The following is a 17,591-nucleotide window of genomic DNA, read 5'->3' on the forward strand; positions in this document are numbered from 1 at the left end:
TCATCCGCCTCCAACTCCCTCAGGGTCAGCTGCTTCTCCAAGCAACAATTTGGGGGTAGATCTCTCTCCGCAGCAGGGGCCACCCTCTGGAACAGCCTTCCTGCCTCTGTGAAACTTAAGGAGAACCATCTCCGGTTCCGGAAGCACCTCAAAACCTTCCTCTTTGCCTCCGCTTTCTCTCCCCCCTCTCCCCTGCTAAAATTACTGAAACTGCACTGAATCTGCAATCCGGGCCACTCACCGAATCTCAGTCCTTGGCCCAGCCACTCTCCCTTGCACTGCCTCCCTGGCAACCCCTTGCACTGTGGGACTGTCTCTGTATCCCTACAGCCCCCCTTCCCAGCACTTGTATGCACTTACCTTGCACTTGCCACCAGCTGGCCCTTATTATTTATTTTGTTATTCTACTAACCCTGTACTGCACTTCTCCTCTCCCTTTCCCCCTTGCACTTTTCCCCTCCCCTCTTCCCTTGCACTTGCGCGATCTGAATGACACCTGGCCTAGTAGGATCGTTGTCTGTCTCCCCTTGTTCCCCCCCTGCCTTGTCGCGCCTTGAAACACTTGTGTATAGGCGCGTTATAAATGCCATATCATATGGGCATGCCCCCCAGCCAAGCCACATGTCAGCTTGCACTACTGATCACCAACACATGACCCCCTGCACCCCCACCCCCAGCAGTGCAGGGCACCTGCCAGCAGGCCCCCACTCATTTCCCCTTGCACCCCCACCCCCCAACAGTGCAGGGCACCTGCCATCGGGCCCCCACTCATGTCCCACTCATGTCCCCCTGCACCCCCACCCCCCAGCAGTGCAGGGCACCTGCCAGCAGGCCCCCACTTATGTCCCCTTGCACCCCCACCCCCAGCAGTGCTGGGCACCTGCCAGCAGGCCCCCACTCATGTCCCCCAGCACCCCCACCCCCAGCACTGAGGGGCACCTGCCAGCAGGCCCCACTCATGTCCCCCAGCACCCCCACCCCCAGCACTGAAGGGCACATGCCAGCAGGCCCCCACTCATGTCCCCCTGCACCCCCACCCCCCAGCAGTGCAGGGCACCTGCCAGCAGGCCCCCACTCATGTCCCCTTTCACCCCTACCCCCCAACACTGCGGGGCACCTGCCAGCAGGCTCCCACTCATGTCCCCTTGCACCCCCACTCCCCAGCAGTGCAGGGCACCTGCCAGCAGGCCCCCACTCATGTCCCCCTGCACCCCCACCCCCCAGCAGTGCAGGGCACCTGCCAGCAGGCCCCCACTCATGTCCCCTTGCATCTCCACCCCCCAGCAGTGCAGGGCACCTGCCAGCAGGCCCCCACTCATGTCACCCTTGCACCCCCACCCCCAGCACTGAGGGGCTCCTGCCAGCAGGCCCCCACTCATGTCCCCTTGCACCCCCAACCCCCAGCAGTGCAGGGCACCTGCCAGCAGGCCCCCACTCATGTCCCCCTTGTACCCCCACCCCCCCAGCACTGAGGGGCACCTGCCAGCAGGCCCCCACTCATGTCCCCTTGCACCCCCACCCCCAGCAGTGCAGGGCACCTGTCAGCAGGCCCCCACTCATGTCCCACTCATGTCCCTCTGCACCCCCACCCCCCAGCAGTGCAGGGCACCTGCCGGCAGGCCCCCACTCTTGTCCCCCTGCACCCCCACCCCCCAGCACTGAGACGCACCTGCCAGCAGGCCCCCACTCATGTCCCCTTGCACCCCCACCCCCCAGCACTGAGGGGCACCTGCCAGCAGGCCCCCACTCATGTCCCCTTGCACCCCCACCCCCCAGCACTGAGGGGCACCTGCTAGCAGGCCCCCACTCATGTCCCACTCATGTCCCCCTGCACCCCCACCCCCAGCAGTGCAGGGCACCTGCCAGCAGGCCCCCACTCATGTCCCCCTGCACCCCCACCACCCAGCAGTGCAGGGCACCTGCCAGCAGGCCCCCACTCATGTCCCCCTGCATCCCCACCCCCCAGCAGTGCAGGGCACCTGCCAGCAGGCCCCCACTCATGTCCCCCTGCACCCCCACCCCCCAGCAGTGCAGGGCACCTGCCAGCAGGCCCCCACTCATGTCCCCTTGCACCCCTACGCCCCAGCAGTGCAGGGCACCTGCCAGCAGGCCCCCACTCATGCCCCCTTGCACCCCCAGCAGTGCAGGGCACCTGCCAGCAGGCCCCCACCCATGTCCCCCTGCCCCCAGGTCATGACGATCCTCAATCATGGCCCTTATGGCCAGCCTCCCCAGCCCAAACACCCAACCAAGTATTGCATCCACCCACATAGAAAAGGCAATTACATGATACAACCCCACTGGTAAGTATGTAAATGAACACATGTCCGTCACACACACAATGGGTGCAAGTGAATGTGAAAACTCATATCATAACATGCATGAAACCAATGAGATAATACCACACATCGAAGTATGAAGAAAGAAATGTATTAAAAACAACATGAATGTAATCTAAATCCAACACACAACAATGGGAATAATAAAAGAAATGCTGCATGTCCGTAAAAGAATAAAAAACAAGAAATCATAATCCAAAGAAATCCAAAAGAAATGGTGTCCAAAGTCACAGTCCAACAAAGCAAATCCAAGGGAAAAAAGAAAGTGAAAACCATTGCTCCATGGTGAAAATAAAAAAAGAGAACAATCCAATGGTGAACTATGTACAGATGAACAATCCAGGGTCCATGAGCCCAACTGATGAAATGAAACCTATCAAAAATACTACCTAATAAAAAACTATATAGAAAAACGTGGTGCATTGTCCAAGCGCAACCAAAATAAAGAAAAAACAAAAGGAAACCTAACACTATCTAACTATATACAATGGCGGCGGGCAAGTCCAGCGGCTCACTCTGTGGTGGCCAGGGCATCATCGAACTCCATGTCTATTTGCCGGAGGCGGGCCTCTGTCCTGGCCCCGGGGTCTCGCAAGGAGGCACTCATGGCCTGTTCCAACTCCCTGCGAGTTGCCTCGAGACACTCTGCCCGCCTAAAAGCCCGACGCATGGAGGACTCTGCCCTGACCATGGTGAGCCGCGCCTCTTCCGCCCACCGCCGCTCCGCACCTATCTGCTGGCCCAACCGGTGCCACACGGAAGACACTACCATTCCTGGGTCCTCCTGCCCTCTGGCCGATGCCTGCCCCTCCGATGTTGATGGCCCCGAGCCATCATTGCTCACACCTAGAGCCTGCTCCTGCTGCTGCTGTCCATGTGCCGTGTCTAATGGTGCCCGCACATCCTCCATCAGCTGGTCTCCAGTTGTGGTGTCCACCCCTGCTGGGCCGCCGACTCCCGACTGTGGCAGGCGTGTGCGCTCCACCAAGCTGGCTGTGTTGGTTGGGCCAGGTCCACAGGGGGCCCTAGTGGAATCTGGGCCGGAAGACAGTGTGGAGAACGACTGGCGCATAGTCTCCACAGAGGAGGAGAGGTCCGCCAGAGTGCGCGACACATGTAGGAACCCACCAACCAGGACCCCTCCCAGCAGTGCCACGTCACAACGCTGTTCTCCGTGATGGCGTGCGTTCTCCGCCCAGGAAGAACACACGTCATCACGAATGACACACGTGCGCAACGTGACACCAACCAGGACGGAGCCCATACGTTCGTGGGACCCCTCATCCGCAGGTAGTGGAGAGGCAGATGACATGGCACTCTCCCCTACCTGCGGACGGGCCTGGGACGGGGCCGCCCTGGTGGTGAATGGTGGTGCAGTCACAGGGTCAAGGACAGCGACATGCACAGGCCCCTCCGCGGTGACCTGTGCTGCCCCCTGGCCCTGGGCTGCACCACTTGCACCAGTGGTACTACCCCCACCAGGCCCCATGTGTGGCTCAGTAGCGGGCTCCTCCTCCTCTGTGGAGACCACCAACCTGGATGTCTCCACACCGTCTTCCGCCATTGGAAGCCCCTCTGGGGGCTCACCCGGCCCTTCCGCCACAGCCGTTGTGGCAGACGCAGCACCAGCCCCCTCTCTCCCGGATGATGGTAATTCCTGGGAGGGTGGCTGGGCCTTGCGTCCCCGCCCAGTGGAGGCATCCCCAGCCGCTTGGCTCCACAGCGCCGTCCCCGCCCTCTTCTTCACTTGACGCTGCGTAGAGGGAGACATAGAACACAAGCATCAGGGTACAGTACAAAATACCCTAGACAGGAAGCAATAACACATGAGTGGCACTGTCAAATGTCACTTCTATCCTGTCATTCCGCAACACATGGGTGAATGCACACAACACACATGCAGAAACAGTCCTGGCGCCTTCAATCAACATCCATGTAGAAGGGCCCCTGTAAACCAAGATGTTGCCTTCAAAGTCACATGCATCCATGGCGTTTCAAAGTCACACACACACTTCTCAGGCACACACACACACACACACATGTGCACCATACATGTACATGACATCAGCACCCATTCCTCACCCCCCCTTCATGTCCAGGAACAGAGACAGCCATGCTTTCATGTGTGCATTCCGCATAGAGCTCCCCATGTTGCATTAAAACACATGCACCAACCATGTAGTTCACACATAACTGGTCTCACATGCATGACCATGACGTCCCTGCACACACACATCCATACATGGCCTATGTCACACATACAGGCAAGCATCAGACTACAAGCACACTGCAACATGCCCTGTCTCACACAGCAATGCTTGGCCACTTACCACTCAACTCCAGACGGGTCTGCCTCCGAAGGATCTGGGCATGGAGCGCTGGGCCTATGCGTTCCAGTACCCTCATCTGGATGTTACTCATGCGTGCCCGGCCCCCCTTTGCGAGGCGCCGGGCCTTGTGGAGGGTCCTGGATCTGAAGTCCTCCCAGCGTTGTTGACGTGCTTGATGTCACGGGTTGCCACCCCCTCTGCGTTGATGGCAACCACTACGTCGTCCCAGATCCTCTCCCGTCCTTCCTTGTTGGCGCGTGATGTTCCGAAGAGGGCATCATAATGCCCCAGGACATGCTCCACCAGGACACCAACTTCGGTGGCAGTGAAGCTCGTGGCCCTCTGCCTCTCTGGCTGGGGGTTGCCAGTGGTGCCAGATGGAGATGTGCCCGACATCGCAACCCCAGAGGCAGGAGTGGGTGGGCAACTGGGTCCTGGGGCTGGGCTGTGGAGCGATGGCATCCCAGTCGGGAGGCTTCTGTTCCAGCAGGGGTGGACACAGCAACTGGACCCCTGCAGATGGCTGATGTGCAGGCACCAAATAGCAGGGCACGTGGGCAGCAGACAGTCAGGCAGCAGCAGCTGGCAGGTGGGAGCGTGCTCGGGGCTCTGGGGGGCAGGAAAATGGCCTTCAGGGCAGGAGCGTGGTCTTCCGTGTGTGTATGCGTGGCCAGCTTGATACAGAGTGATTTGGCACATGAAAAAATTGCACGTCAGCGTGTAATTCGAGGCAAGGCCCTAAGCGGGTAAGCACACTTACGAGATTTCATTGGACCAAAGGCCCTTAGCGCGTAAGCACGTCTGTGACATATCGCGCACGGGCGTTGCACTTTCGCGTGTAAAACTTCACGCGAACCACAGGAATACATGTACCCCACTCGCACAGGGCCCTTTCGCATGTAAAACTTTACGAGAACCCCAGGAATACACGTACCCCACTCGCACAGCCCTTTAGCGTGTGAAACTTCCCGCGAACCCCGTAATACACGTACCCTGCTCCAATTGCGTGTGAAACTTCCCGCGAACCCCAGTAATACACGTACTCAGCTTGCACAGCGCCTATCGCGTGTGAAACTTCCCGCGAACCCCAGTTATACACATACCCCACTCGCAGACATTCGCACGCACACACTGTGCGCCAGCCGCGTGCGCCACTTGTGCGCAAAATTCTATGAATTACCCCCTTAGTGTTTCTTTTGGTGAGGCTGTATGAAGAGTTTTGGCCAGGCCATGCAGTCAAGATTGTAGTGTTTGGCAAGAAGCGCTGCAGCATAAGATACCCATGGAAGCAAAAATGTTGGATTGCTGTGTATGGTCAGGTTGAATGGGTGTGTTAAGCTGTGGTGTTTGTGAGTCCAATTTTCCTCTGAAGAAGAGTACCAATAGCAATCCCAGGACATCCCTTGTTCTTTGCATATTTAAGTAACTCTGGGTCTCACCGTAATTTACTAGGGCAATCCAGACGTTGACCCCTTGGCCACTATTTTTAGAGAGGCACAGCTCCACCCTAGTGATGAGGTGTAACCAGACCGAAACACGTGTCTGGGGTTGCTGTTGGTACTCTTGTTCAGAGGACAATTGTCTAGCTTTTCAGTGCTGGACTGCCCCTTAGCAGGGCAAAGAGTGATATGATTGGGATATTTCTCCTCTGTGAAAGATAGCGAGCTAAAGAATTTGGTTAAGGCTCTCGCACCCAGGACTACTGTCTGGCAGAGAGACTCCCAGGATCCCCCTTGTTTTTTTGCATATTTACGCAAGTTTGGGTCCTACCCTAAGTTACTATGGGAATGCAGACATTATTATTACGTATTTGCTCTGTGTCTGTATTTGTAAGGTGGCAAGACCCCCCCACCGTTCACCTCGCTAGTGACACAAAGTGGGATAGTACAAACATACGTGTGCACATTATAGGACATTCTCATACAAGCACATTTTGTCAGGGCTCCAGATTTGCTGCTTGCAAAAAATGTTCACGTGATTTGGTGTGTGAAGAGCAGATGGGCTGAGGTGACAGGTGGTCTGGCCTGCCTGTGGGAGTCTCTGGGAGAGTGCAAGTTCTCCATAGGAACAAAGTAAATCCGTAGAAATGTCGGCCGCATTGGTGAATGGTAGGAAAAAAATCATATCTTTCAAAAAAAATATTTCTAATGCACTACGTTGTAAAGTGCTATTTTCTGCCATTGTGAGTTAAGGTCAGCGGTGCTCAATTTTTGCTTCCGAGCTGAGGAAACCCACGCATTGTACACAGTATAAGGTTCAATTGTTTTTTGACCTTGAACCAAAGCTAACATTCGAAAAGGAATGCGTGAAGGGAGGGATGTAACACTGTTGAGTATGATAAGGTTCACCATTCCAAAACTAGACAAGGAACATGTAATTTTACTTTATAAAAATGTGTTGCCCTGAACGGAGTGTCAGCTTTACGTCCAGAGAATGGAAATGCCAAATATTATGTAAGTTTTACTTTGAACCATTTTATAGAGTCAATTTATCATTCGTCGACCGTTATTGCTGCCTTACATTGTACTCGGTTGTTGTTTGTGTCATATTGCAACGACACGCAAATACCGCGTGTGGAAGTAGTGGCCTTTTTCTCGCCCACATGGGCAGTTCCGTATCGAGATGCGTGTAGTCCACTAGTGGGTTCCCCCACGTTCCACAAATGCGTAATTCAACGCTAATATTTAATTAAAATGTAGTCTGTGTTCTTCTTGCACTTAGCTTGCTCCCTGATTGTAGCGTTGGCATTCGCATCCCATTTCGCGCTACACATATTTCATAGCACTAACCTCTGAAGCAACTGTGTGTGTTCATTCTTGGTTTTAACACGGGGCTCAATTAATGGGTAAAATGATAAATTGCAATAAAGATTGGCTACTGAGACACATTTCTGTTATGTTTTTCAAATAGCTACATCCTGCCTTTCTGCAATTGTCATCGATTCCAGATACCAACTGATGGGTTCTTTAATCGGCAGCTGCAGGTACACGTGAATGGCTGTATCACAATGACGATCTTTTGGGATGATCGTCATGGACCAATATGCCCTTACGCGGTACCAGCGATAAGGAGCAACCTGACATCGTTTACGGTGGCCTAGCGCCAAGCTGATGCAAAAGCCTTGCGATTCACGATAAACATTTGTGGATCGCGAATAAAGAAAAAAATTACCTATTTGCTTGAATATGGCAATCGCTGGATGTTTATTGTGAAATAAAACTACTTTACAAATTGTACAGTTTTGCTATTTCTTTTAAAAGTATAGTTTTATATTCGAAATTGGGGCGTGCTGCGTTGTGAGATGATGTGTGTTGATATTCCGGGTTCTGCGTCAACTAACGGCATCAATGGCATTTGTGATGTCATCTTTGATGTCATGGGTGTTAGTCTTAATAGTGCACGGTGGTGGCGTGAGTTATGGTTGCTTAGCTTACCATAACTGGCGAATTTCAGGGATTTTTCGGTTTTACTTGGAACTATAACGTCCCTGTAACAAAGTTTTTTTCAATGAATTTCATAGGTTTTTAGTAGCGCAACTTAACCATAATGTCCCTTTTAACAAAGTTTTTTCATTGAATCAATTAATATAGCCACACCCATCTCAGTGAGTATAGAAGTAATGCTAACTCAAATCTTTATTTCTCCCTGTGATGTGCATACCGGAATGTTTATACATTGCCCGCTTAGGTCTGAAATCGCTTCATTTAATAACCTCCAGGCTTTCATTGTTGATCATGCTCTCCTCTACTGGAAAGTCATTTTGAGTGATTTTTATTTATGGGGGCATCAGCACAGCTTCCATTAGTTTCTTTTCTTAGAAATTAAGTGGAGAGGCTTAATTTATTCTACAGGAATTCGTGAGCGACCAAGCTGCAGACTTCGCCATGTTCTGGATCATTTCTTGCCAGAATGGCTCTGTTTTCCTGTCGAAAAGTGTCCCCATGTTCTGGTCACAATCCTTCCCCTGCACCTTTACAATCGTTGGCCTGTCTTTCCTGGCACTGCCATGAAGTCTCTATCCTTGATCTGAAATCTGCCCTCTCCACCACTTTGCTGTTGCACTCCTCCTCTGACATGTCATGTCCCTTGTCCCCCACACAAATGATTGCATGCATTTGCTAACTGTCTTATCTAGATTTATATTTTATAAAATGGGAATTAACAACATTTCAGAAAAGGATGGGGGCTCCAAAGCTTACAAGTATTTGACATAGCCAAGCCTCTTCGAAGTTTGTTAGACTTCAATCACATTTCAGGTGTGATGTGTTTTGGGTGAAGTTATGTGATCAGTAGTCCTAGGGAAACATGAGCCTTGAACAGCGTTAGGAAATATTTTCTTTTTGCTGCTTTCCCTCCATAGACATCAATGTGCCACTCTGGCTTTTTCTCTTATTTTGAACCTATACTGACCTTTGAGGTCAAGTAAAGTCTTCTTACTTCATTTGCCTTGCTAATCTCTGTTTTTGTGGTACCAATCAATCCCTATCACTATCAGTGTAGGAGAAATCTATTCTCCATTGTAACATTTTCAGTTTACTTTTCCTTGCACACATCACCTTCTGTGAAGTGTTGTCCAAACACTTGGGGCCGCATTACGACTTTGGAGGTAGCCATGGCGCTATTGGCGCCATGGCTGCCTCCAAAACCGTGTTCGGGTTCCCTGAATGGGGAAATACCGGGCCATTCCGAGTATGGAGGGCCCGGTGTTTCCCCCTTCAGGGAACCCAGACCTTACCCATTCCCATTCGAGCCCCCATAGGGCTCAATGGGAATGGGGAGGGAGCTAACAATGGGCCCATTACAAGAGGGCCCGTTGTTAGCTCCCTGGTTCCCTCGCGGATCCCGCTATGGACGTCTGGATAAACCAGACGTCCACATCGGGTCCCGCGAGGGAACCTCCTAATAATGCGGAATGCGTTTTCCGGCACAATTACCGGCGCCGTTAAACGCATTCCACACAACTTGTAATGAGGCCCTTTGTGTGTCTAAGCAGCTGTTTTAATTATAACTTTTTGGTTACTAACATGTGTCCAGGATGGGCTGGTGGCAGCGGATACTTTTCTACCGTTTTGTTTTTGTTGTCTCCTGCACTTTTGCATTTTACTGCTTTGTTGTTTGGCCTTCTTCCTGCTCTCAAAGTGCTGAAATTGCCATTTATGGAAACCCTTTCCTGAGGAAAGTGACGTTCTGCATGTGTGGCTGGATGTGGGGTCTGGGTTTGTCCAGTGCCAATCCACCCCCATGCTAAAGAGTTTTTTTGTTGCTCTGCAAATGTGTCGGCCCAAGGCTTTCCAGATCTCACCATTGGCGGACTTGGCGGCGACTCCAGCTCCATTCTTGTATAAAAAGGTAATTCCTAAAGCCATTCTTCAGATCGTCGTTGGAGAAAAGACCCCTACAAAGAGGAGCATCCTGAATGGAAATCGGAAATTGTTGTTGGCACCCAGCCTGCAGCATCTTCTTCAACCGACCCAGAAAAGTCCTGTTCCTTTGCTCATCTCCTGAAAGCATTCATCAGTGCTTCTATCCCTGGTCCAGTGGGAATAGCTAGTCACAACCTTTGCTTTAGAATTCTGGCCTCAAAGACTTCTGAAGCATCCCGGAAACCATCTTGTGGGTTGACCAACTCTAACCTTGCAGCATCAGTCGTTGTCCCGAAATGAGCCTTGAGACACCTCTGATACTTGATTTATGAAACAAATGAAATTTTTGGAGCGTCCATCGCTGATTGCCACCTGCATGGTGTCCAGGGGACCTCGGATGTTTTCTCAGGAGTGGTGGTCCTTTCTTCAGTCTAGTAGTGGTTTCGAGCTGTCCAGCACCGATCCATCGGAGCACGGAACTGCGATGAAGCTGGACCCAAAAACCTGATGCCAAAAGTGACCTCTGCACCCAAGACCCTTGGACTTCCTTCATCAAGGCTCAAGAAAAGGGAGAACAGTTATTTCAGGAACTTCTATGGTGGTGTCAAGAAGCGCCACTCCAGGGAAGGTGGGCATGGTTGACGACTTCAGCGCCCGTTGTCTTTATTGTGCAAGTGGCAGTTGCCCTGCCGCCTCCTTCAGCTCTGTAGATGCAGGCTTATCGGTTCTATGGCTTCTCACTCGCATCGGGTAATGCCTCCATCTTCATGGCTAACCCGACGCAAGGAGACGTCGCTGTGAGGACATCATTCCGGAATCCTTAAAAGCAATCCCCTTCTATGGGGGCGTTTCTTCTGATTGATGTGGCATTTACAACCTTCACGGCTGTTTCTCCAAAACTCTTTTGAAGTTCCCTTCATCACTTGCAAGCGGATTCCTATCCCTCTTTGCCCCCACTCTTCACTCACCTGACAGCTGTTGTCTTTTCATCTTTCTGCAGAGGATTCCTGCCTGCATGGCAGTACTTTCATTCTCTGTGACCCTGTGATACGCGTTCAGCTAAGCTCTGCCTGCATGCGGTAACTTACACAAACCCGCGATTCTTGTTGCTTGGTCTTTCTTGTGGCGTTCATGCCGCAACAGGAAAAGATAATACCCTTCAGGTATCCTGGACATTAAACAGTGCCTTACTCCTTGAACTGATCCCGGGCCACTACACGGATTGTTTTAGATATCCCTTGGATTTGGTGACTACCTTTTGTTCGTTTTTCTTTTTCTTTATTCTGGACATATCAGCGGACCGTTTCTACAAGCACCTTCCCAGGACCAGATGCTTTGCTGATATTGGTGGCTATAGTACAGCCTCTAGAGCATCTTCGTTCTGACCTGGTAGGTCCTTACTAACCTTCCTGTTTCTTATTTTGTCCTCCAAGTTCTTGGATGTTGATTGTTTGGTTTCTTTGACATTTTTTGGATTTTGGTTATTAGTTGGAGAAATATCCATAGAGCAGAACCTTAGCTACCTTCTGGCTCAAGTTCCTTTTCTACAGGTTAGTCTGAGTATCACGGTTATAGTATTTACCTTATCATCTTAAGCGATACTAAAACAATATCATTATTCTTTTCAGGCTGGTGCACATCAAGGTGGTGTGAATTGCTCTTTTGCTCTAACTGCAACTCTGGCTGTACTCCTGAACAGCTAGAGAGCTACTTAGGGAAAAAGGTTGCCCTGGTTCAGGAGACCCCATCTGCGGGGTTCACGGCACAGGACCGCTTACACACTGTCTCCGAAGTCTTGTGAGTATCTGAATAGACCCAGCACCACGACAAGTGGTTCTTAGGCAAATCAGAGCACAGGGATGAGCAAACATACCTGTTGCTACGCCCCCAGCCTCGTAGTGTTTAACCGGCATGAAGCCCTTATCCAACCTCTCCCTTTCCTGACTGTAAGCAGTGGAGGCTGCTCAATGATCCTCCTCTAGACTTTCCATAAATTGGTTGGATTGGGAGAGGGTCTGCTAAGGATTTTTTTTTATTATTATTATTATTATCTGATTTTGCGACACTTATAATTTGCCTGTTGGCTTTGGCAACTCTTGTTCAGACCTAACCAATACCTCACCTGTTCTAACACTCCCTCCACCGTCTGCTGCTCCTTCACCTTCTCCATCCTGCTGGTCTGTTGGTCTTCCTCCTCCTTCTCCACTACTTACATCACCGGGTATACCCACTATTTCCTGTTTCCTCTGTCCTCTTAAATACCCCTCTCTCCTCAGGGATTGGTTCTCGTTCCCTAAACAATCTGGTTATTTTTCTCTGCACTAGGCGGTGTACCTGTAGATAGAATATTTAAATAACAGATTAAACCCTGCACACTGGTCCCATGGGCCCTCGCCATGTAAAAGTCTCTTGTAACTGTTCGTATCTTAGAGGGAACAGATTTCCACTGTTATAGGTAAGTCTTGGTTTTCCCTGGTGGTTTAGTGGATGTGTTCAGGAGCAGCTGGCTGTCTCTCCAAGAGGCACAAAGTAGTTGTGGGAACTGGTGTGTACGCTTGCAGGTTCCCCTTGCGTCTCTCTCTCTCTCGCCCCCCCCCCTCTCTCAAACTCTTTCTCCCTTCCACCCCGTAATGCTAATGGGCATTAGAGTTGCTCAGTCGGACCCTTCCTGGTATGGCTGATGTTAGCTGCATCTTGCTCGGTTTGGTCAGTATGATAGTCTTGTGGTGCTGAAACAAGAAGAGAAACACTAGTGAGCATTTTTGATAATAGGCATGGTAGGAGACATGGTACTGCACAGATACATATGGACAAAAGAGGGGGTTACAGGAACTTGGGTCCTCCCGGCTCTTGCCAGAGGTAGAACTGGACCTTGATCTCCATCCCCCTTTCTGACAAGGTCAGGTCCTCGACCTTGTCTAAGTTGTCTGTGCCAAGCTCGCTTTTAAAGACTTGAAAGTGCTCCTGCTCTCTGCCTGAACATGGAAGGGGTCAGTGCTGAGTTCTCAATCTGACAGACCGGGGTGAAGTCACCCCATGCATCAATGTCTAGCAGAGTTGGGTTGGCACCAGCCCTGCACCAGTGAGGCTGGAGTCAATACATGTGAAACTCTTTGTGAACATCAAGGATAGTGATGGGCCCTGACTCCTTGCTGGAAGGGGTAGATGTTGAGTGTTTCCCCCAAACAGTGATATGATAGGTTATCTATAACGTGCTCAAAGGTTGAAGAGCGAAAGCCAACCAATTATTTGTTCTTTCCCTCATGTGTTTCAACCTACGATAAAGCACTAAAGCAAATGAAGCTATGCATTTGATAAAATGCATATTAATGATAAGACTATTTAACAAATAAGATTAACATTTGAGGAAAAAATATCTGTTATGAAATCTACTTGTATTGAAACTAAAAACGAAACTGTTATAACATCCTCCTAAACGCCAGTAAGCCTCACAATGATAAAACAACCGCAGATCCTATTGATAGCAGGAAAAGGAAGCTAAAATGGCAATTTTATTTTTACTTTGTGATGTTGTAGAAGGCAAAGCATTCATAAAATGGCCGCTGAAGTCAGAACCGAAGACATTGAAACAGTCAGCGCTCCAGGATTCCTCCACTATCCATGAGAAAGTATAAAAGTGTGAAGCTATAGAAGATTCAATGCTAGTAAAACTGTAGTGCTGACAGTGGCGTTCAGTTCCTCTGTAAAAGAAGAGGCTTTCAGGGGGGGACTGGCCTATGGGGAACTCTGGAGATTTCCCGGTAGTCCTCTGCACCCTGGGCCTCTTTTGTGTGGTTACCTATTTTATTTCCACATTTTCTCAAAGGAAAAGGGTTGGGCTTTCCAAAAATATGTAATATGGGGCCACTTTCATAACTATTTCCAGGGCCTCTTGTGGTTCTCAGTCCACCCTTGAGGAGATTTCATTATGCCAGTGGGTGCTCTACTGAGCATGATGTGTGTGCCCTGCGCTCTACTTTCCTTCCTATCACTCACAAATACGATAACGCAATTACTGCTTTTCCAGTCATCTGACAGAGTGAGTTATTAACTTGATTCTCAACGTGAATATCCTCACGATGGTAGCGAACACGTTTTCAATTAGTAATGTGCAATTAAATGGGTTTAAATTAGCGTGCCCTGTTAATTGTAACACTCGCCTTCTCTGCCATACTTCTGCTACATTGTTCTACTTTGTCTCCTGCTGGGTCCTGCTGTTGCTGTTCTTCCCCATCCCTCCTGCAATATTCCTGCTCTCTCCTGCTCGCCATGTCCCTCCTGCACTGTCATCACTCTGCCTTTACTCAGATAAGGTAGTACCTGCTCTGTCCTCACCTACCACTCTCTCCTGTACTCTTCCTAATCTGGCCCGGGTTTTAATCTCTCCTAACTCTTCCTGCTGAGTCTCTTTCGAATTGTTCTAGCTCTGGGTTGTGTCAGCTCCTTAAAGTCCTGCTTTGTCTATCGTTCTGTACAACACAGTACATTTTCTACCCCTGCTATTGCCTGCCTGTTTTTTCCAGCACAATTCTCTTCCATGTGTCTGTTTTTTGTCATGATTGATTCCTGCAGTTTTCTGACACCCTTCTTTTCTTCTCTGGTCTCAGGCTGACGATGAACCCCGAACAGCAGAAGGAGTTCTGGCGCAACGTACAGTTTACTGTAGACAAAGATGTGGTGCGAACTGACCGTAGCAACCCATTCTTTCGTGGACAGGACAATCCCAATGTGGAATCTATGAGGTAATCTATTGCACCTCAAGCTACATCACCTGATTCTGCCACTTCACACAATGATCCCCTCATCACCAGATATACAACACTATCACCATTTGCAGCCATCAACACCATCCCCAAATCCGTAGACCTACAACAATCCCTTGCTACCTATCTACATCCTGTGCTCATGTGGGCTCTCGCCTCTTAGCACTAACTGAAGCATTAACTCTTGCAGCCCTGGGCTCATTCCATCCACCTTAATCCATGCAGGACTCGAGCAGTATGTTTGTGCCACTTAATTTGACTCTGCATTGTATTCTGCTGCCCCCTGCAACATGGAGTAGAGCAGCATCTTTGTGCCACCTAATTTGACTCTGCATTGTATGCTGTTGCCGCCCTGCAACATGGGGTAGAGCAGCATGTTTGTGCCACCCAAAATAACTCTGCATTATATTCTGCTGCCACCCTGCAACATGAGGTTAGGCAACCTGTATGTCTTTGCAAGCACTTATGCAACTAAGTAAGCCGCCCTGCAACATGGGGCTAGGCAATATGCATGTATGTATGTTTTTTAAATCACTTATGTAACCTTTCTGTACCAGCGCTGCGATGGCTGAGGGTTGTTTTGCTCTTTATAAATACAAATCAAGAAAGAAAAAAAACTCCCGCTCTGCCTATGCCAGCCCCTTTCGCGCCTTGTCATTACCATCACCTAATACTTCCCCTTACTGCAACTCTCACCTTGGTTCTTTATCCTTACTACCATCCTCTGAACTCCTGTACTATGCTTTTACCACCTACCTCACTTCATGCAGGTATGCCCTGACCCTTGCCAACACTCTCCATACCTACTGTCAACTATGGTGGCCACACTTTCAGATGGTTAAACGAAGATTAGAAACAGCCCAAAGACGATGGTGTAGATGGTGTAAGGTCTGTAAAAACATTGTATGCAAACCGATGCAATTGCTTACATTTGTATCTTCTGTAAGAGTGAAGTGGGAGCCAGGGTATATAAGAGAGATAGTATAAGTTAATCTTGCTAGTGGCAAACTCTACTGCTAGCTCATAGTACCTCTTTGCTCATACCAGTTGCATACCTTCTGTAATTAGCAAGACAACCTTTGTAAGCATATGTCTGTCACTTTACATTTGAAAGCTCTAGACTTGCATGCATCTCCAGATAGCCTCCGAAATGACTGCTGGCTTCAAGAAACCCTATCTTTCAAAGTTCAAAGACCTATATAAATAAAGAGAATGATTATGTGTGTGCCTATGGGGAAAAGGAGTGCAAGAGTTACGATGGTGAGTTAAATGTACTTAACATTCCTCCATACTAGTGGGAAGATTCAAAATGCCGACCAAGTCATAACATCTAACCACCAAAGGCAGCTCCCCAGCCATATTCCGAAGAGCCCAATATTATGTACAGCTCAGATTCCAAACTTGAATAACCAGTTTTTTTTCCCTTTACCCTCCTTAGCAGTTCGATGTTAACTAATGCCAAGACCAACATCAGCGAGGATTGGTGCTCATTTTTCTATCAATATTTCACTGGGTGCAGTTGACTAACTTGTGTCCTGAACCTAAAAAACATGGTAGTGTGAATATGGAAGACCATGAGACAGAGCTCTCTGAAATCACCAATCCAGTGGTTTCTATAAGACCTATGGTCCATTGATGTCTCTTGAAGATTTAAAATGTTTTCCTACGAGGCAAAGCCTTTCCAACTGCTGTGTTCAGCAGACCTCCAATGAAAGTACGTCTATGTTATGAAACCAAGGAGAATTCTTCCCCAATTAATGAAAGTATTTGTTTGTATACCAGGTAGTATAGATGTCATTACATTAGGTGGACAGATGGAATACCCTGATAAATGTAGACATGAGTATCCAGGTGTTCAGATGGCTCTAGGTGTTGATATCTGACAGACAAGAATGGCTATGACGACTGCCATCACTTAACTAAAGACTCTGAATGCATGGCTTAGGCCAAAAGGGAGCTGTCACAAATCGAGGGAATTTGTCCCTTCTCCCCAAGGGGAAGCCTCCCTCTGTGAGGCTAGGTAGGTAAGCCTACTCTGCAGTGCCCTCCTTAAGGGTAGAGGCAAGTGGGGCCTCACCAGGAGAGATTCCCCCTTTGGGGACAAGGACTCCTGTTCCTGTGAGGAACTTCCTAAACCATGTCACGTGATGGCTTACATGGGACTATCTAATATCCAAAGTAGTGTCAAGTGTCGATACTTGGCTGATGAGAAAGCTGTTTCATGCCATCATTTTTTATCAATATCTTCCATCAAGTGTAGGCTGAACAAAGCAGAGGGAGAGGAATGCATACGAAGGCAGGAGAGACCCCCTGGGAGCGTAAGAGCTAGCGAGTGCAGAGCTAAAGAAAGCAGCAGGAAGCCCAGCGTATGCTTAAAGCGAGAAGCTGAGGTAAGTGGAGTCCAAGGTGGGACGGTGATGTGACCACAAGGACGTTGTGATGGGCAGGCTGCCCGTCTAACAGCGCAAACACCATACCGTAATTCGAAAGCTCTCCGGACTGGACACCGCAATGCCAAGAGAGTGAGGGAACCGCAAGGAGAAGCCGTCGGCAGAAGGGAGCTGACAGAGAAACCGAGCAGAGGAAAAGGTCACATGCCAGTAGAGGCCCAAGTGACATTCCCCCGACAGACTAAAGGTAACAGGGAGAATGGGAGAACCAAGAGGTCGAGCACCGCTCATTATGCAAATACAAAGACTAGTTTTAATGCAATTGACAAAGTCATAAAACTAAAGATGATGAATTTGAGCAGTGATAAAATAAGAAAGATCATAAATAATCCTGAGGGAGAGATCA

At 49.6% G+C, this 17,591-nt stretch overlaps 1 protein-coding gene across 1 annotated transcript in view; it reads left to right on the plus strand.

Annotated features, from left to right (window-relative positions):
- TBC1D16 (TBC1 domain family member 16) overlaps positions 1-17,591 on the plus strand; it is a 1,332,482-nt gene that overhangs the window by 1,181,039 nt on the left and 133,852 nt on the right. Inside the window, exon 8 of the mRNA XM_069655199.1 lies at positions 14,640-14,774. Coding sequence (XP_069511300.1) covers positions 14,640-14,774 — 135 coding nt within the window. The remainder of the gene's footprint in view (positions 1-14,639; positions 14,775-17,591) is intronic.

This window comes from Ambystoma mexicanum, chromosome 3q, assembly GCF_040938575.1.
Source record: "Ambystoma mexicanum isolate Mex_15411 chromosome 3q, UKY_AmexF1_1, whole genome shotgun sequence".
Classification (NCBI taxonomy): domain Eukaryota; kingdom Metazoa; phylum Chordata; class Amphibia; order Caudata; family Ambystomatidae; genus Ambystoma; species Ambystoma mexicanum.